Source organism: Pyrgilauda ruficollis, unplaced genomic scaffold (genome assembly GCF_017590135.1).
Source record: "Pyrgilauda ruficollis isolate IOZ18807 unplaced genomic scaffold, ASM1759013v1 scaffold59, whole genome shotgun sequence".
Classification (NCBI taxonomy): domain Eukaryota; kingdom Metazoa; phylum Chordata; class Aves; order Passeriformes; family Passeridae; genus Pyrgilauda; species Pyrgilauda ruficollis.
In genome coordinates this window covers 1125282-1145403 of record NW_024527599.1, presented here as the reverse complement: position 1 = coordinate 1145403, position 20122 = coordinate 1125282, and the positions used below count along the sequence as shown (strand labels likewise).

The following is a 20122-nucleotide window of genomic DNA, read 5'->3' as shown; positions in this document are numbered from 1 at the left end:
CCTTTCTGGAGCTGCAAGTGCACCCCATGCCCTGCTTGACAATTCCCAGGGTGGGAGTTACTGGGCAGGGTCCAGCCCCATCCTGGTCTGAGGAGATGGTTATCGTGGATACACAGGGAGAGGTGTCAGGAATGCACTTCATGGCCAGCAAAGAGCAGAGGCTTCCAGCCAAACATTGCCAAAGCTTGCAAAGGTGGTGGTTTTACTACGGGAATGTTGCAACTGCTTAGGTCCCACGGCCCGGGAATATCCGTGGGACGAGAGCACAGCTCTGCACAGACACGTGGCCTTGGGAACAGCCCTCGGTGCCCTGGGACAGCTCTGCCTCCATGCTGGGACCCAGGTGAGTCCCTGTGCTGGGACCCAGGTGAGCCCCGAGCTGGGATCCAGGTGAGCCCTGAGCTGGGATCCAGGTCAGCCCCCCTGCTCACCTGGCCAGCCTGTGGTCAGCCTGTGTTCAGCCACCAGCACACACCTGGCTTTGCCGTGGAGCACTCAGAAGCCAGAGGATGCCAGTGACACCCAAAGCTGTGCCCTCAGTGTAAACCACCAGTGTAGGAGTCTGGAAGATGTATTTCCAGCTCATTCCAGTCCCACCAGTCCCCAGGGGCACTTCAGCCCCAGACCATCACAGTGCTCAGCTGGTGTTTAACTCCAAGCAGGCATGCGATCAGTTTGGGAGGATAAGAAGGAATGAAAAGGGGGATAGTAAACAAAAATGAGCCCTAGAGGAGAAAAACTGCTCACTGGCAGATTGATGCTCTCGGAGCAAACAGAAGGGGAGGTGCTGCTTTGTGCTCACCCTCGGCCCCGCAGCACAGGTATTGTTTGCTGCTAACAGCAAAAAAGCCTCACGGGGATGCCACACGTGGGTGTGTGTGTGTGGTGAAACCCTCTGGAGCAGGAAGAAAAATGAAGAAGCAGTAAAGTCCTCGGTGTGCCAGGACATTATCCAAAGCCTTGGATTTATGGTTAACTGGTTCCCATGGAGCAACTGCAGCTTTTACTGGTGCTGCAGCTCCCTGCCCTTGCCAGCCCAGCTGTCCCAGGCTCCTCATCCCAGCAGATCTGTGGATCCTTTCTTTCTCATGTGTATTTCAGAGGATAAAAATATTAATATGCTTCTTGGGAAATGATCAAATTTGTATCCATCTTTCATGCTGTAAATGACACAGCTGACATAGGCCTGATATTCCTATTTACTGCCCTCAAGAAACTGTACCTAAAAGGCCTATTAGGAAAAGGAAAAAAGGTTTTATTTCATGTTTTAGTTGGGCTACAGTGGTACAGCAAGTCCAGTATTATACATAAATCAAATTGTCTTGTTTTTTCCTTTGCATTGCAGAGCAGAGCATGGAACAGCCGCTGCTGGGGCTCCACTCCTAATTTCTGACACATCTTTTAACCTGCTCATTTAAAAGCACTTACTTTGCATCCTTCTCCTTAAGAGTTAGTGGGATATGAACCATGAGGTTTCCTAGATTAGGGATGTCTGGATAATAAAATGCTGTGGAATAGGATTTCCAGTGGGAGCAGAATCCTTTCAGCAGTACCTGGGCACTGGGATCAGCAAACTGCTCCGGACCTTGGCGGCTGCTCCCACGGTGGCCCTTTTGTAAACGTTGAGTTTATTTTTCCTCGTTTATTTGCCTTTCATTGAGCTCTGACAGGAAAAATATATGGCTCAGTGTCCCTCCCGCCCTGGTCTCTGGGAGTTTTTGTTTCACATGGTTATCGCAGTCCCTCGCCTCTTCCAGTGTTTACATAAAGTTACAGCGCCCACAAAACAGCTCCAAAAACTTTATTTGTATTTTAAAACATTCTGCTTGAAACCAATCCTAATGCATTTCGCTCTCGTTGTAGTTGCTTGTGTTAAATAAAACCAGCAAACCCACACTGATGCCACAGGGGCCGTGTGGTGCTGAAAGCCCCGGGTCGGGGAGGGAGCGGGGACATCAGCAGCGCTGCCAGCGGCTCTCCACGGAAAGCTAATGGAAAACCTCCTTTTAAAAACCACTCAGGCCTGGCAAATTTGGGTTATTTTTGGAGAACAAAGAGATCCAGCTCCATCCACGCTCCCAAGGCTGGGCTGGGTGGCGTGGCCCCCACAGAGACATCCCCGGGATGTGGAAGTGCAGAGCTCCCACTGGCCGCGGCGCTGGCCCTGCGGTGTCGTGGCAGGGACGGCGACAGATGCCACACGCCAGATAAGAGCAATCAATACCTCTAATGGACAAACAGCATTTCAGTTCCCTGGATCAGGATGGCACTGCTCACTCCCAGCTGGAACACGGGTGTTGGGAAGTGCCAAAGGGGCCGGTGAGCCTGGAGCTGTGCCATGGTGGCAGTGGCTCCTCACTGGATCCCGGTGTGGATGGCTCAGCCGGCTGTGTGCCACACACCTGGAGAGTGGGAATGCATCGAGGGGAAAGGAGGCAGCTCCAGGAAAATGCACAGGGAAATAAAAACAGCAAAAGGAAAAGGAGCAGCTGCAGGAAAACCCTCGCTGCCCAGTCCCTGCCAAACCACGAGGTTCCCTCTGAAACGAGCGACCCAAATGGATTCGCTCCTTTCCGTTTATTTATTCCTTAGCAGGAATAAATGTTAGCAGGTTTATTTACACTGACAGTTTGCATTCATTTTCCTCCCTCTCCTCGTCAGGCCTTGGAGCATCCCACCAGGCAGGGAGAGGGAAGAGCAATGCAAGCAGCTGCCACGATATTCAGTGACAGCGGGAGGCAGGGAGCAATGGCAGAGCTCTGGAAGAACAGAAATGTCTTCCCAGGGAAATAAATCCAAGAAAATGGATTGAGAGGGCTCATTGAAACTTTCTGGTCTGTGCTAACTGCTGCCCCTTTCCCTCCCAGCCCCAGTCATGGTGTGCTGGCATGTGGGAATCACTGCAAATCCAACTGATGTGAAAACAAGCAGAAATCTCAGCAAACCCATGATTTTTATTATTTTATTTTTTTTCAAATTAACCTTTTATTGCTAACAGCCCAACAAATAACCATGCAGAATTTAACTGATTCTGCTTCCCTGTGCCCTGTCACTCTGCTCCAGGGACCTTGGAGCTGAGCACATCGTGGGTCCACCTGTATGGTGTGGCTGTTCTCACAAAGGAAGAACTGCAGGAAATTTAAATTTAAATTTAAAATTTAAATTGAAATTCTGGAAATTTAAAAAGTGAGTATTCCCAATCCACCTGGGACAATTTGAATTCCGGTGGTGTTCCCTCTGCTCGTCTGGCTTTTCTCCTTTAAGTCTCCACCCATGTGTGTCCTTTTGGGCTGGCTTCCAGGAAAAATTCCCACTGGCAGTGTGCTGTGTTTTCTGTTTGCATCCAGACATGCCCCAGCATGTGCAGAGGAAATCTCTTTGCTTACAGTTAAATCTGCATCAACAAAACGAGCTCTGTCACCATCCACTGCTATGGGAATTCTTTTCAAGCTTTCACACACTTTCCTTGTCTTATCTTGAGCTCAGAGTTTCTCTGAAAAAAAGTCAGACTGGCATTTTTGCATCTTTTTCCTGCATGCAAAACAGTAAGTTTGATCACTTTGAAGCACTGTTTAAAATGGACACACCCCCCCAAAATATCAGCTTTGTATTTCACCTCCAAAGACACAGCCCGTGTGGTTTCCAGTTACTGGTGAGATGCCAAGGAAACCCCTGCAGCAGCAGATTCCAAAGGACAGCTACAGGAGGGAAATGGCAAGTTTGGACAGTTCATTGCTCAGCTCCCAAAAGAAAATTACTTCAGATGCCTCTTAAAAAAACGACCCTTTTCTCCCAGACAATCTGGGCTTTGATGAACTGTTATTTTGCAACACAGTAAGATTAGTCAGGACTAATCCAGCTGGATGGCTCTGTAGCAAGGATTGGGACAAACAGGTTCTGTGTGACAGAGCTGGGCGATGACAGGCCCTGGGCCACAGCCCCAGCCTGCAGCTCTGCTTGGGAAACCTCCTGCTTCCCAAGTTTCATCAGGAATAACAATAAGCAATGATCTTATGTGGGTAATATTTGCTTTATTCTCCCTCGGTTTCCATTGCTCCCATTTTGAGGACAAAAACTTGTCACTTTACAGTAGTTGGCTTCTTTTTTTAGCAAGATTATTTGCCTTTGCCTTCCCAGTACTTTATTTTCTACATAACTTATTAATTCCTCACATATGTGCTTTGTTAGAAAGCCAAAAATTACTCTGAGAAATAAGTATTATGCAGCATATCCAACTAAACACTCCAGTGATAACACAGACCTAAGGAAGGTAATGAGGAAGAAAACATCTAATACTTCTATAAAGAGACACTTCATTAAGGTAATTAAGAGAATCATTTGAAGCAGTTATGAGGATTATTAAGACACAAAAGAAATTATGCAACAGGGTTTTTACCAGGCAGGCAGACTTACCATTGCTTTATGATGCCTTTAAGAATAACTTTCAGTGGTTTTAATGAGTTTTTGAAAATAGAGACTCATTTCTTGGCAAGGGATGGAGTTTCCCTACACTTGGGAAAAGTATAATTAGGATCCTCATGAGGTTTTTTTTTGTTGTTGTTGTGGGGAGGGGACTTGTTTTTTAATATCACTGAAGGGTTTGGATTGTGAGGGGCCTTAAAGCCCACCCAGTGCCACCCCCTGGCTGGGCAGGGACACCCTCCACTGCCCCAGGCTGCTCCGAGCCCCGTCCAGCCTGGGACACTGCCAGGGATCTCAGAATCCCTGAATCACAGGCTGGAAAAGACCTGGAGATCACGGAGCCCTGGACCCACCACCACGCTGTCCTCACTGAGCGCCACACCCTGACACTCCTCGGACATCCAGGGATGGGAACTCCAAAAAGTGTCTCTGCTGAGCTAGCAAATATCTGAACAGCTTGTTAAATAATCTTAAAAGCCCATTATTTCCCCCAAATCACCCCCTGGGGTTACCAGATCCACGCTGGGCCCGCAGGGGCTGCTCCCCACGTTGTGTCCCTCTACAGAGAGATCTGTGAAACCCCAAAACTCTGTCTCAGGTGCACAACACCCCCTGGCAGCCTGGAATTTACCCTCTGCCTCCTGTGAAGATGGGCTCCCTCACCCCTTGGTGACCCAACGGGGACATTCCTCCTTCAAAACCCTGGGGTTCCACCTCAGGGGGAGAAAAACCAGCAGCGCTTGTGGCAGTCCTGATGTCACACTGCAAACCCTCCCTGCCAGCCGCCCCAGTGCTGCTTTATCCAGAGGAATACGCGTTTTTCATGAACGTGTGACAAACGAGGGCAGCACCATGGGCTCCAGGAGGAGGCAGGAGGCATTTTTCACAATCCCTTAATGAACTCATCAGCCTAAAAGGTTTTTCTCCACACTCTGACACCTCTAACCCCTCGTGGTGGTTTCAGTGGCTGAACCTCTCCAGCACCAAACACAAGACAATGCCAATACAAACACGCAGGGGTCCATCAGTGGCAGACCCCTGGGCTGCACAAGATCATTGATTTCAGTAATTTTTAGCAGGAGCTCACCCTCATTTCTGTATTAGCTCCTGGACAGGGGCACACGGGAGTGCTTTCTCACTCTGAAGCTGCTTTAACACCTCTCTGAGGGCTTTGTGACAATGCTGAGTACTCCAGCTATTTTAAAGTCTTTATTCAAATTATAATTTTATAAATATAACATATTTGGGTATTTTCATCCTGCTTCTTCACCAGGATGTCCTTTTTTCATGTGACTCTACATTAAAGGCACTGTATAGAACATTCTTCAGCGAGAGCACGCAGCCCTCAGCAGCGTTCTCAAACGCATCCACTTGGGATGCGACTTTGCCCTCAGTTTTTAACGCTTTTTTCCTCCACTTTTATTAACCGAGACACCAAGTCAAGCCCATTCCTAAAGTTCGTTTTGCCCAAGCCCACCATGCTCAGCTGCAAACGCTGGATGCAGGAGCCCCAAGAACCGTGGCACGGGCTCAGCAGTGGGAAACACACCGCGAGCGGGGAAAGTCCCAAACGGAGGGGCTGCGAGCCCTGCAGGAGCTGCGAGCCCTGCAGGAGCTGCGAGCCCTGCAGGAGCTGCGCCAGCTCGGTGCCCGCCGCGCTCCCCTCAGCCCCCAGGGCGGCCATTTTGGGTCCTGCCCCCCGGGGAGCGGGCACGGCGCTTTTCTCCCGTCCCGACGCACGGCACAGCGGGACAGCGCACTGAGCGCGGCCCTCCAGCGCACGCCGGGGGACACGGCGGGGACAGAGGGGACATAGAAGGGACACGGAGGGGACACAGAGGGGACACGGCGGGGACAGCGCCATCGCCGCCCGCCGCGCGGTGCATTGTGGGAGCCGCCCCGCGCTTGGCGCCAAGCGCGCCCGCCGTCCCGCGCGGTGCATTGTGGGCCGCGCCCTCCCCGGCCGGGCCTAAAGGCGCGGGGCGCCGCACCGGATGTGGCGTCACGCGGCCTCCGCCGTTTAAGCCGCTGCCGGGAGGAGCGCGTCTTTCATCTGCCGCGGGGACCGCAGGCTCCCCACGGTATAACCGAGCTCCCGCAGCCTCGCGCCCCACAGCTGCGGCCCCCGCACGGACTCGGCTTCCCCGAGGCGGCAAGGACCGAGGGACTACTTTGCGGCGGAGCCGCGCACGCGCGGGGCGGAAGAGCGAGGGCGCGGCGGAAGACGCGCGCGCCGCTGGCCCGCCGTGAGCGCGGGCGGTGCTGCGGCCGGTGCTGCGTCCCGGGGTGAGATCGGTGCGCGCAGAGGCAGCGCGAGCGGAGCCGCGGGCGCCATTTTGAAGCGGCGGTCGGGGGAGGTGAGGAGCGCCCCGAGAGCCCGGCCCGGCCCCGCCACCGCCGCCCCGCGCCGCCCGCACCGCCCCGCGCCGCCGCAAACATTGCCGACCTCGCCATGTCCGGCGGCGGCGTCATCCGCGGCCCGGCCGGCAACAACGACTGCCGCATCTACGTGGGGAACCTGCCCCCCGACATCCGCACCAAGGACATCGAGGACGTGTTCTACAAGTACGGCGCCATCCGCGACATCGACTTGAAGAACCGCCGCGGGGGCCCGCCCTTCGCCTTCGTCGAGTTTGAGGACCCCAGGTGAGACCCCCGTGGCGCTGCCCTGGGCCCCCCCGGCCCCGCGGAGCCGCCGCTGCCCGCCCCGGAGCGTCGGGCCGCGCTAACGGGGCCTGGCGGGGCGGCGGGCGGGGAGAGGCGGGCGGGAAGCGGGAACAAAGGCGGGGGGTGCGGCGGCCGCGCTCACCGCCCGCCCCGTGCCGCCCGCAGGGACGCGGAGGACGCCGTCTACGGGCGGGACGGCTACGACTACGATGGGTATCGCCTCCGCGTGGAGTTCCCTCGGAGCGGCCGCGGCACCGGCAGAGGAGGCGGCGGCGGCGGGGGGGGAGGAGCCCCCCGGGGCAGGTACGGCCCCCCGTCCCGGCGCTCGGAGTACAGAGTGATCGTCTCGGGTGAGTCATTGCTCTCTTTCTCAGGCTGAGTGCTCCCCCGGGGTCCTGCGGGCGCGGTGCTGCTGCGAGCTTCTCCTTAAAAAGCACGGCCGCGTGTGCTGTGGGAGGGGGGCAGTGGTGTCCCCGCGATGCTGAGCGCTCCTCTCCTGCGCTGCGCTTTTGCTGTTGTAATACAGCAGGTGAGGCTCTAATCCGGTTTTAAAGCCGCGTTTTGGTTTTTCTCTAGGGCTGCCTCCAAGTGGAAGTTGGCAGGATTTAAAGGATCACATGCGTGAAGCAGGTGATGTATGTTATGCTGATGTTTTCCGAGATGGCACTGGTGTCGTGGAGTTTGTGCGGAAGGAAGACATGACCTACGCTGTGCGAAAGCTGGATAACACTAAATTTAGATCTCACGAGGTAGGTATCACACTTACTTTCTTTGGCCAGAATTGGATACAAGGGGCTTAACAGTAGGATTTGAAGGTAAGGAACGTGTGGTGGTCATTGTTTGGTTACGGAGCAGCTAAATAAGTGTGTGGTCAGGCTGGACATAGACGTGTAAGCTCTGCTGTCTGTCCCGGCCGTAGTAACGCTGTCTGCAGTCTGTCAGCATGCCTGAAACATGGCCCTGAAGCCTCGACGTTTCAATCGAAAGTTCTGTCTATTCAATAGGGAGAAACTGCCTACATCCGTGTTAAAGTTGATGGCCCAAGAAGCCCAAGCTATGGAAGATCTCGGTCCCGCAGCCGTAGTCGTAGCAGGAGCCGTAGTCGAAGCAACAGCAGAAGCCGCAGTTATTCCCCAAGAAGAAGCAGAGGATCTCCACGCTACTCTCCCCGCCACAGCAGATCCCGATCTCGTACATAAACATCACTCTAGCTCCGATCTTTTTGTAGAACCTCATGTTGTACACAGTTTTCCTTTACTTAGTACAGTCTTTCATTTATTTTTTTTTTTAATTCCAACTGTTTTACTCGAATTGGCTGAAGTGTTGAATTGCATTCTTGTGTAAAATCCCTAGTGAGTATTTGCTCCTCGACACCGACATTCCCCTCCTGTCTTTGGTAAATTGTATTTTAATTGCTGTCAGTCAGGATTGTTCTGGTTTAGTTCTAGTTCAATACCAACATTCTTGGAGCTGTGGTATTGCTGTGTAAATGTCTCAGTGTTCCGCTGTGGTCGAGACGAGCTGGGGATGTTGGGATGTTTGTGGCTAACTTGTCTCTTCTGGGGGATCTTACATTTTATCTTGCCTTTTCGTGTGTCTTTCTGTAGACATATCTGAAGAGATGGATTAAGAATGCTTTGGATTAAAGGATTGTGGAGCACATGTCAATCATTTTAGGATTGTCAAAAGGAGGATTGAGGAGGATCAGATCAATAATGGAGGCAATGGTATGACTCCAAGTGCTATTGTCACAGATGAACTTGGCAGTATTGACCTTATACTGAGAGACAGGGGAATTGAGGCCGAGCACCTACGTGTCCCCACGTGTGGCTTCAGGCATGTCCTCGTGACCGCAGGCTGCCATTGCTCTTCTCTTCTAAAACTTCCTTTGCCGGGGGGGCAATTGTGGCCAAATCCCTGCTTTTGTAATTCTCTACTCCATCCTAGTTTTCTAAAGGAATCCCCGGGGCCGGGGGGGGAGCGTTGGTTCGTTTGTCCCGCAGCGTTTGGTTACAAGTGTCCATGTCCGTAGTATCCGTACACTTGTAGTAGAACTTGCAATCAGAGTATAATATCAATACTGCTAAAATCTGCATGTCCTCTGTGTGACTGATACAGCGTGGCTGTTGCATTTTTATAAGTACCAGAATGAAAGCAAAATAAAAATAGCAAACCTAGTGGGGAATAATTTAAGTCTCAGCCCTGCCCCCTCAGACTAATTCACGATTGACTCACGATCCGTGTGAAAACACCGATTGTTAACGTTCCCTCCAGCTGGGAGTGCAGCTGTAGTCCAGCCATTCCATAGTAGGTGGATAGACCGAGCAGTTAAAAGCTTTTGCAGTTTAGTAAAACCGTTTTTTACAACCACAAAACCTCGTACCCACCAATGCGCTGAGTATGTTGGCATTTCCAGTTGACATATTGTAAATATTTACAATGTTTCCTCCAAATAGTAATTAACATTTCTAAAGAAATTATCTGAGCATCACCATTGGAAAGTTTGTTTTGGGGAATTGATAGTTATTACTGTACATCTGAATTTATTGATGGCAAACATAACTGATCATTCCCCAGAATCCTATTTTTTCATTACAGTATCTAACTTTTTGCCTCCTCTTTTTTGGTTTTGCTGGTTATAAAGGTTTGGATTGGAGAGGGCTCACTGGATCCCAATCCTTGGAGCTGGATCATTGGATTCAAATCATAATGTGGATAGGATAGGGAGGCTGAATTACAAGGATTCATGGAGCGGGATCAAATTACCAGGAACATAGGAGTGGATTCCTGCCCCAACCAAACCGCATTCGTGTGGATTTTTTTATTCAACTCAATTGGCTATTCCAAAGATATTTTTTTCCTATTTTTGACGATTGGAGCCCTTAAGATGCACGATGGAGTTTTGCATTTTTTTGGTAAAAGGAGCAAAGCGAGGACCTGGAGAGGTACGCTGGAGCAATCTCCTTGGAAGGATTCAGCACGAGTAGATGGTAAACCTTAAAGGGGAAAAAGGGGGGTTTGTTTTAAAAAAAAAAAAAAAGTAAATAAGTCATTTCTCTAAATTTAAAGACCAAAATTGGAGTTAAAGATGACGTAGGTTTCAATTGGCCATTGCTTTTTTTTCTTTGACAAATAAAATTTTTACAAAAACACGCCCCGTGTCGTCGTCGGTCGCGCAGTCTCGTCCTCGCGTTGGGATCCGGACAAAAGCCTTTTGTGTGGAACAGAGCCCGAGTGTTCCACAGGAAGCATCCATGTTTGAGCTTCTCCTCAATGAAGGATCAGTTCCCTGGGAAATGGGTGGAATCCAGTAGGTGGGGAGGGGAAAAAGAATGAACTCTCCATGCTTGAAGGAAGGAGTGTTAATATGAGTGTGGATAGGAGGAGAAGGGGAGGGTATGGGCTTGTCCTGGGGAGAAACGGGGGCAGAGCTGCTCTGGGGGGACAAAGCAGGGAGCAGGAGTTGGGATCTTGTGTAATCCCGGGCTGTGGGCAGGGCCCTTGTGAGGAGCCTGTGCCCTGGGAAGGAGGTGGCTGCTGCCAGAGCACTTTGTGAGGATGTGGGAGGCGAGGGCACTGGGGGCTCCATGGCACGGGGTGTGAGCTGGGACAGCAAAGGTGAAAAAAAGGTCCAAAAACCCCAAACTGTACTGGGAATAACGGATCTGTTCCACCACTGGTGCCGAAGGAAAGTGAAGGTGGTTTAACAGGGTTGCAGGTGTGCTCAGGGCGTTTCACAGAGCAAAACGGAAGAGTTTGGTGTGCCAGGACTGGAGTTTGGAGAGGATCCCTCTCCAAAGGATCCTCGGGGAGGAGGAGGAGTGAAGGACCCGGGCACTCCCCAGGGCTCCCTGTGGAATACAGCTGTTAGTTCTGAGCCAGGCAGTGCAGGCACAGCCCCTGGATCAAAGCAGCTTCACCAGGAGCTCATCGACTGTGCAGCACCAATTGCAGGGGCAATAGGACATGGAATTCCCTGTGCAAGGTGTGTGCAGGAAGGCTGGAACTCGGAATTCCCTGTGCAAGGGGTGTGCTGGAGCTGCAGGAAGGCTGTAATTTGTCAAGCCTGCTTCTGGTGGGTGCAGGATGTGCTCCCAAGTCTCACCTGTGTGTGGATCAACTACCTGAGGATTTTTTTCTCCTGAGATTTTCTCTGTGGTTTGGATCACCCTGTGGATGCTCCAGGAGGGCACTGACACCTAGGAAGAGGAGGTGGGAACACCACGTTCTCTACTTTGGGATTTGCAGAGTGCCACCTTCCTGGAAAGCTTCTGGCAGGATTCTCTCGGAGCCAGTGGGGACCACACCTCTGCCAGAAGGCTGCAATCCTCCCCGTGGAGAGGAGGGGATCCTTTCCATCTCACCTGGAGAATGGGAGGGAACAGAGCCCTCCTGGGCTCTCCCTGGTTTTGCTTTTCCCCCTCCAAGGGGAGAGCTCGGGTCACCCCAGGAGGAGCTGCTGGTCTGTTCCTGCCCCAGCCTTCCCACTCACTCTGCTCTCCATGTCCCGGCTGTGGAGCCCTGAGAGATCCTGTAATAAACCTGCTCCCAGTGGAGCTCTCATGCATTCCCTTTCTTCCCATAAATTGTTTCCATCACCGTGCTGTGAGCAGCCAGGCAGTGCTGGAGCAGGGAAACCACAGGGTGAAGCAAGGCTTTCCCCAAGTGCCCTGTGTTTTAATTTCAGATTCTGATCCAGCGTGTTCCACCGTCCTCGGGGGGAACATCATGTTCTCTGATTGACATAAAATAGAGGAATTAAATTAATATCTCAGAAACGTGCTATGAACCAGGTTTGACAGCGTTAGGAGAAGTTAACTGGAGGAGGCTGTGCCTCCTGACACACTCTCAGTTTTTAATTATACCACGTTATGAGTTCATTAACATTGTGACAGAAATGATGAGGAGTTGGTGAGTTTTGGGAGCAACACTCGTGCCTGGCACAACCCGGGGAGCCTGGTGCCTTCTCTTTTGCCCTTCAGCTTCTCCAAGGGTGAAAGTGAATCTCAGTAAGTGCCTGTTTGACTTGCCCTGGGGGGAATCTGCTTCCTGGGGACCATCCACTGGCCTGGCTGGGGCTGGTGGGCACAGCTGGCACTGGTTTTAAAATCCTCGGGCATTAGTGGGAACAGGCTGTTCCACCAGCACCTCTTCCGGGAAGGTATTTGCTAGGATTTCAACAGACGCCAACCAAGGCAAGGTGTCCTCTTTCATCAGTGTGTTCTTCCTGAAACTAAACGTTTTGAGAGGCAGTTCTCCCTGAAGAAGGTGGAAAGGGGTAGGGAAATGGAGCTGCCTTTGTTAAAGCAAGGGGACATCCAGGCGTAGCCCCCTGTCCTGAATCATTTCCCCATCCAGGGCAGGGAGCTCCTGCGGCACAGCGAGCAGGGAGCGTTCCCTCCCCGGAGCTTCCACTGGGTGAGCCGCGCCATTCCTGCCGGGAATCGGTTCCGATGCTCCTGCTCCTGCGATAGTGCCGCTTTGTTGGTACAACTGAGGGCGATTGTGCGCCCCGGGGCCCCGCAGCTGCCCGGCAGCCCGGCCCATACTGCCTTCTTTGTGCCGGCGCTCCGGGGAGCGCCCCGAGAGGGAGCGACTCTCTCCTCCCTGACTGCGCATCGTCCTGATAGCCCCGTGCTTAATAAACCCTGCACTCGCTCCGAAATAGAAACGGTTAGAAAGCTTGTGGTTTCTCCCAGAAACCACAGTTTGGGTTTTTTCTTTTTCTTTTTTTTTTTTTTTTCTCTTGTTTGTTTGGGGTTTTTTCTTTCGAACAGAAACTTCTGCTTTAGAACAGGAGATTCTTTCATTGATCTGTGTGTGCTGGTTGTGCCGTGAGGTTTCTTGCTCCTGATAACAGCAGAGTTTTTATCTGTGCAGCAAAATTAGAGTCATTTCTGGATTGGCTTAGAACAGCCCCAGCTTTGGTGAGAGTTCCCCATGCCGAGTGCAGAATGATCCTCGCTGCACCTGCAGGGAAGAGCAGTTTGTCTGGAATTGCAGTGGGAGCGGTTTCAAACAGAAACCTGAATTATGAGGAAAAATGAGGATTCCAGGCAGTTCCCTGTGTAATAAGCATTCCCTAAAATCCCTCTCCTGCACGCCTGAAGGTGAGCCCGTGATGTACCCACCTGCACTGCGTGGGCCCTGCAGTGCTTTGTGCTGCCCCAGCAGAGCTGCAGGATGGGATGGGATGGGATGGGATGGGATGGGCACAGAGCCTGGCAGAGCTGCAGGATGGGATGGGATGGGCACAGAGCCTGGCAGAGCTGCAGGATGGGATGGGCACAGAGCCCAGCAGAGCTGCAGGATGGGATGGGCATGGAGCAGGGCAGAGCTGCATGACGGGCACAGAGCCTGGCAGAACTGCGGGACAGGACGGGCACAGAGCCTGGCAGAGCCGCAGGACGGGCACAGAGCCTGGCAGAGCCGCAGGACAGGACGGGCACAGAGCCTGGCAGAGCCGCAGGACGGGCACAGAGCCTGGCAGAGCCGCAGGACGGGCTGCAGCCTCTCCCGGCGCTCCTGGGCGCTGAGGGACACCCCCACCTCTGCGGCCCCTCCCGCCGGGCGGGCTGGGTGGATGCGCCGCTTGCAGAGCCATTAACATAATTTTATGCACTAATTTGTGTAATCATTAAAGAGTGGAGCAGGGCATTGTTCACATGAGTAATTACCTCTATATTCTAACTGCTCTAATTCATCCCTTTAGTGAGTTTCGTGTTTCAGTGACTCAGCCACGACCCACGCTTCGGGTCCTGTGTTTTTTCAAGAAATGCCCGTTTCTCGCGTGACTCGGTTGCCCCCTGCGCTGCTGCTGACGTGCCAGATCCTGAGGAGCTCGGAGCACGAGGATGCCGAGCTGGGAAGCTCTGCCAGCGTGGAGCCGGGGCTCTGGGGCTGGCTGCATCCCACGGGGCGCTTGGCTGCCTGGGATGCTGCGGAGAGCAGCTGCCAGCGGAAATTTGAACACGGAAAACTTGGCAGTTCGCTGAACTCTGGGTATTTTCCTGCTGACAAAAGGCAGGGCTGTGTTTTTGTCGTGGTTTTTGATACGAGGTGAAACATGGGGAAAAAAATTCGGCCGCGCAGGCTCTGGATCCGTTGATTCTCCATCCTCACACGTGCGTGTCTTTACCGTGCACAGGGCGCAGGCAGGAGGGAAGGCGTGGGGAGCATCATTTTCTGCCTGATTTGCAGGGTGACACAGGATATTTTCCTGACAGCGCTGAAATTAATTTGAGGCAGAGCTGCCTGCCACCACCAAAGGTTTTGTTTCCCCTTGGAAAGATGGAGCAAAGTTGGTTCCTTGGCCAGTGAGAGCAGGGATGCTCTGCCCGAGGCTCCTGCCAGCGCTGGATGCTCATCCCTGTGGGATCAGCTGAAAGATGCAGATGAATGCACAAATATTGATTATTTTGGAGACAATCCATAGCTGCCAAATGAGATTAAACACCACCCAGGTCCCAGCAAAAAATAAAAGTAAATAGCAAAGAATAAAGAAAATGGGGCACGGCATTGGCAAATGGTCCTGGGGGACCATCTAGCCGAGTATTAATCCCTGCCATCCCCATCCCTGGAGGATTTCGGAGCTCTCTGCTGCTGTTAATCGCGGCAGCCCTGCAGGGAAGGTAATGCAGCATTATCCGTGTTTTCCAGCTGTGGCTGGGGAGGGGGAAGCGGCCGGCTTGGCCGAGCTTTGCCGTGTGTCAGTGAAAGATCAGGGATTAGCGTTAGGATTTCCTCGCTGGCTGGGCTGCTCTAATTCAGTGCTCGTGTTTTTCCCTAAATGCACTGACCTTACGTGCCTGCTGCTGTACATCCCGTGCCCGGGAGAAGCCGGGGCAGATGGTGGGAAGGGGAGCAAGGCAGGAGCGGATGTTTCCCTGCAGTCCTTGGCCCCGCAGGAATTATTACTAAAAATGGTCACTGGTGATTAACCAGAGCAGTGCGCTGCTAAGTAATTGGTGCGGGCTCTGGCTCGGGAAGTTTTTAAATCAAACTGGGAAACAGTTTTCCTGGAGAGCAGCAGAGTTCAGCGGGTTCAAAGGCAGAGTGCCGAGGGCAGCCCGGGCAGGGGGTGAGCAGGGGTCGATAGCACCTGCCAGGAGGGCTCTGAAATGTCCCATGAGACAGAAAAAGCTGTGATCTCCTCGTGTCTGTGCACACCCTGTAAATCACAAGGACACACAAGAGCTGTGGCTGCCCCATCCATGCCTGGAATTGCTCAAGGATGGGGCTTGGAAGAGCCTGCTCTAGTGGAAGGTGTCCCGGACCACGGCAGGGGAGTGCAACTGGATGGTCTTCAATATCCCTTCAATATTCCTTCAATATTCCTTCAATATCCCTCAATATCCCCTCAATATTCCTTCAGTATCCCTCAATATCCATTCAGTATCCCTTCAGTATCCCTTAAATATCCCTTCCAGCCCAAACCATTCCGCAATCCTAGAGTGTGACATTAAGTGTGGGCAGTCCCCACCGTGTGACACCAGCGCCCAGCCCCGTGTGCTGCTGTCCCGGCGTGTCCCCACCGTGTCCCCACCGTGTCCCCACAGCGGCAGTGCCAGAGATGGGCACGGGCAGTGACCCTGCGGGTCACACCAGCAGCATCCCCGGGCCCGGTGTGACAGCCGAGAGGCGGCTCTTCCCCCCGTGGGGCGCAGATAACAGCGGCTGTTTTATGGGGGAAAAAAAAAATTAAAAATAAAAAAATTTTAAAAAAAGTAGTGAGGGAGATTACCAAAATAACAACAAAAAGCCACCGGGCGCTGCGGCGCTCAAGGTGCCAAGCAGAGATTAGCCCAGGCACGGCGGAGGACAAGGAGGTGGCCAGAGATAAGGGCACTTCCCGGCGTGTGGCCGCAGGGCTAAACATAGAAACAGAGAAACGCAGAAACACGGAAACAGAGAAAGATAGCCCGGGACTGCTGTCCCTCGCCCGCCCGGCCCCGGATAGCCCCGAGCCCCGGAGCACGGAGCAGCCCTGGGGACAGGGACAGCCCCGGGGACAGGGACAGTCCTGGGGACGGGGACAGCCCTGGGGACAGAGACAGCCCTGGGAACAGGGACAGCCCTGGGGACAGGGACAGCAGGCAGCGATGGGTTCACAGGGCGGCAAAGATGAGGGAGGATGGGGAAATCCCGGGGAGGCAGCAAGGGTTTGCCGTGGCAGCCGGGCTGTGCGGGACAGAGGGGAGAAAGGGTTCGGGAGCACTGCAGGGAAGGGAGGGACCGGTGCAGGGCAGTTTGCCATGGGAATGCTTTCACCAGGAATGCTTCAAGCATGGAGTAACCGCCAGGCTTTTCCTGCCTGCCTGGCGGGAGCATCGCCCGGCGCTGGGGAGCTCTGGCATGGGGAGAGAGGTGGGAGCTGGTACCCAGCACCAGCCGGGGCTGTCCCTGGTGCCACAGCAGCGTGTGGCCCTGGCACCACAGCGCCTCTGCCCTGGGCATCCCCCTGCCTGCCCCGGCTCCCCTCCCTCCTCGGAGCTCGGGCTAAAGGCAGCAAAGCGGAGCAGGGACTGGGACAGGGACTGGGACTGGGGACAGGGACTGGGGACAGGGACTGGGGACAGGGACTGGGACAGGGACTGGGCCATCCCTGCCGAGCCCCAGGATAGCGCTCCTTCCCCGGGAGCAGCTCCTCGCTGCTCCCCCGCCGATCGCCGTCCTGCCTCTCGGTGCTCCAGCCGAGCTGCCTGGTGATTTCCTGCCTCCTCTTTCCCTCGTTTGGAAAGTGAAGCGATCTCTCGGATGCGCTAATTACGAGCAGGCTCCGGCGCTCTCGGCAGCGGCAGCGCTCCCGCCGAGCCCCGGGGCCGGCTGCCGGTGGCCCTGGCACGGCCCGGGCAGGACAGGGCACCGCTGCCACCCTCCAGGATGGCACTGACTGCGGGCAGCCATCCGGCAGGAGCTTCTCCTTCTCCTTCTCCTTCTCCTTCTCCTTCTCCTTCTCCTTCTCCTTCTCCTTCTCCTTCTCCTTTTCCCTTTCTCTTTTCCCAATGATTTTCCCTTTCCCTTTCTGTTCCCATTTCTCTTTCCCTTTCTGTTCCCATTTCCTCTGCCTAGCAAACGGGTTGTCTGTCCCTGCAGCACCTTCCAGCCTCGTTTTGCTGCGGGTCAGGGATGCTCGTCCAGCAGGAGCTGGGCAGTGGGAGAGCCTGGGATGCTCTTCTGGGGATGCTGGACCATCCCACGGTTCCTCCCGGCAGGCACGCTCTGCTTCCATCCCTGATTCCCGCCGATGGAATTCACTGTCTCTGTTTAGTGTCCCTGATCACTTGGAGAGGGAAGGCTGCGAAGAGAGAAACCAGAGAAGACAGAACTTGGGAAGCAGCTGAAGGGAAATTGCCTGCGGGGAGCACATTCTCAGCACCATCAGCGCAGCTTATTTACACTCTCGAGGGCTCTCCAGCCCCACAGAGCTGCGAAATTCAAAGCCCGCGGTGGCACTCAGAGCACGAACAGAAAGGGGCTCCTGCAAAGCTGAAATATTTGCCCACAGTTTCCGCTGTAAGCGGTGCGAACACACGCTGGCCCAGCAGAACCGAGCAGGGGCTGCCGGCAGGAGCCGGGGGTGCCTGGTGCTGGCACCGGGCTGCGGCACCGAGGGACAGCCCCGGTGCTGGCCTGTCCCTGCGGACTTCCACCACCAGCACCGGAGGCAGGAGACACCCAGCAGCATTCCTACCAGTGTGGGAAGTGCCAAGGGAGAAGAAGGAGGGAAGATTTGAGTTTGGAAAGGCAGAAAGCGCAGCCTCGGGAGGGTGGTAAATGGGCCACACGGCTCCCAGTGCCCTAGAAATTCCCTGTGCCTGCACAGCGGGGTGGCTGCTGATGCTATCGCTGTCCCAGCTCCATGACTAAGGGAGCTGGAAGGTATAAATTAAATAACACAACACTTCAAGCCGCCTGTTATGTGGGTTTGTCCTAAGCAGCGCTGCTTTAATTAAGACGGAGAGTTTACAAATCTAACCTTTGTTTATTCTGCTTTGGGGCATATATAATGTAAATACGTGTTTTCAAACACTGCGGCTTTTTAGACTTCCAGTTATAATTCTGGGTAAAGGAAAGTTCGTCAGGTTTGGCACCGACTTGCCCTTTCTAAGCAGAGCTGCTGCGAGTCCTTCCCCCGGGGGACGCTCGGCCCGGGGCTGCGGGATGTGCCGGGCTCCAGGAGGGGCTGGCACGGCCCGGCCCGGCCCTGCCGACAGGGAAGCGGGTTCCAGCTCCGTTTCCCCCTCGTCTGGCTCAGCTGCGAGTCTTGCAGGTTTTGTTCCCGTGTCCCCTGTCGGAGCTGTAGCTGTGAAAACAAGAGCAGGGTTTAGGCGGCTACGTGCTGGTCGGGATTTCTCCGATGAGTCAGTGATACGCTTGGGTAGTTTTCTTAGCCTTTAATTGAAGTGAGTGTGAGCCCTTAACAAAGAGCTCTCCCAAGTCTTCCTTAATAAGCGTTAACAAAAATAACCGAGCGGCCGGGAGGGAAAGAACCAGGGGCGGCAGTGGTGTCCCCTGTCCCCGAACGAGGGGTTCCTGCGGCTGGGAGCAGGGCAGGGCTCGGGGTGCAGTGCGGGTGATCCATCCACACCACGGCTGGGAAAACCTCTGGGATGAGCAGAGACCATCTGGTGGAGCGCTGCACTGGCAAACCCCCTTGGCTCCTTTTTTTTTTTTTTTTTTTTTTTTTTTTTTTTGGTGTTTTTCTCAGTTAGGAGCTTCTGCAATATTTTACAATTTCCAGCGCTGTGTATCAGCGCGGAACTTTACTGTGGTGCAGATGGGGGGGTCAAAACCAAGCAGCTCCACACTCCCTGAGGCAGACGGACCCTTGGAGCTGCAGGTGCTCCCAAGCAGGCTGGGCCACACGTAGTCACAAACTTCCCTCTGGGGTCACAGGGCTGAGAAACTCTTTTTTGTTTCAAATGCAAACACATTTTGACATAACCACTTGACTCTGGCGCTGGAGTATCAAGGAAAAAAAGCTTGAGAGGCGTGAAAGAACCGCAGGCATCTCTCGGAACAGAACAGCGACTGTTTTGCAACGCTCTGGGAAGGTGAAGAACAGCCTGGGGAGGGCTGAGGAGCAGCGCTGCAGGAGCCAGGTGCCCTGCCCAGCACCGAGCCAACAAAGCCACGGCTGAGCCAGCGGGCTGCGACCCCCTGGTCCCTGCTCTGTCCCCACTGTCCCTCCAGCTGCGGCTTCAGGACCGGCCTTTGCGTTATCTGTAACAGGAGACAAGAAAAACCACCCGGGTGTCCCACACGGGAGGAAGTCACAGGGGCCAAATTTAGCCCTGCACGCTGCAGCCTCGGCCGCCTCTTCCCGCTCCCGTGCCGCCCAGGGATGCTCAGCAGGGATCCAGGCCTGAGCAAAGAGGATTGACCAGAGCTGGGGGAAAATAAATAATAAAGCGCTGTAAGCCTGTTCTCATCTCCCCACTGCCAGGGAAGGCGAAGGGAGGTCGGGATTAAAACCCCCCTCCTGTGACAGCGCTAAACCTGCCACTCTCAGGTGTCGCGGAAATGCTGGGCGTCCCTCAGATGCCACCTGAGGCAGGGCACAGATGTGCCCCGCATCCCTCCCTGTCCTGGCAGCGCCCGGGAGGTGCCAGGAGCCGTCCCTGGGCCCCGTCCTGCTGCCTGTCAGGGACGTGCTTGGTGTATGTAAACACGTAATTAACGGTACGTATGTATTTAATTGCTCGTGGCTACGATTTGCATGCGTGTGCTGCGCCGAAGATGCCTCAGGTACGGGCGGATGCACTCCGCCGGGCCCGGGAGGTGCGCGGGGCTGTGAGGGGTCACCGCACCGCCCGAGCCCCCGCGGGCCCGGCCCTCCTGGAGCCCGGCCAGGCGGGGTGCGAGGCAGGGCCGGCCCGGGGAGGCGGCAGCAGCCCCGGAGGGCTGAGGGCGAGCCCGGGAGGGCTGAGGACGAGCCCGACTGTGCCAAGGCGGCGGCGGCGCCGGGCGACCCCCGGGGCGCCGCACAGAGCACCGTGCCGGTGGCAGTGCGCTCCGGGGCGCTGCTTCT

The 20122-nt window shown here is 54.5% G+C and overlaps 2 protein-coding genes across 3 annotated transcripts in view; one reads left to right on the top strand and one right to left on the bottom strand.

The window, feature by feature from the left end:
- Positions 1-6471: 6471 nt before the first annotated feature.
- Positions 6472-10241, top strand: SRSF1 (serine and arginine rich splicing factor 1). Of its 2 annotated transcripts, none has more exons than XR_005956374.1 (4): positions 6472-7068; positions 7255-7439; positions 7666-8816; positions 9734-10241. XR_005956374.1 is itself a non-coding variant. In XM_041482526.1 (4 exons), exons 1-4 carry the CDS (start codon positions 6875-6877, stop codon positions 8286-8288), a joined length of 747 nt encoding a protein of 248 aa, XP_041338460.1. In that variant the 5' UTR covers positions 6472-6874; the 3' UTR covers positions 8289-10241. The 2 variants fall into 2 exon arrangements, 1 of the variants encoding a protein (XP_041338460.1); XM_041482526.1 differs by having other exon boundaries at positions 7666-7838; positions 8094-10241.
- A 5549-nt stretch (positions 10242-15790) lies between these two features.
- Positions 15791-20122, bottom strand: part of LOC121361652 (zinc finger CCCH domain-containing protein 18-like) — a 5665-nt gene continuing 1333 nt past the window's right edge. Inside the window, exon 2 of the mRNA XM_041482570.1 lies at positions 15791-18394. Within this exon, the coding sequence (XP_041338504.1) occupies positions 16370-17320 (951 nt within the window). The 5' untranslated portion in view covers positions 17321-18394 and the 3' untranslated portion in view covers positions 15791-16369. The remainder of the gene's footprint in view (positions 18395-20122) is intronic.

Excerpts from the sequence above, each read along its gene's own strand:
- SRSF1 (XM_041482526.1), top strand. The coding sequence starts at position 6,875 with ATGTCCGGCGGCGGCGTCATCCGCGGCCCGGCCGGCAACAACGACTGC. Across the intron at positions 7,069-7,254 it reads GTCGAGTTTGAGGACCCCAG|GGACGCGGAGGACGCCGTCT; the intron begins GTGAGACCCCCG and ends TGCCGCCCGCAG. Across the intron at positions 7,440-7,665 it reads GTACAGAGTGATCGTCTCGG|GGCTGCCTCCAAGTGGAAGT; the intron begins GTGAGTCATTGC and ends GTTTTTCTCTAG.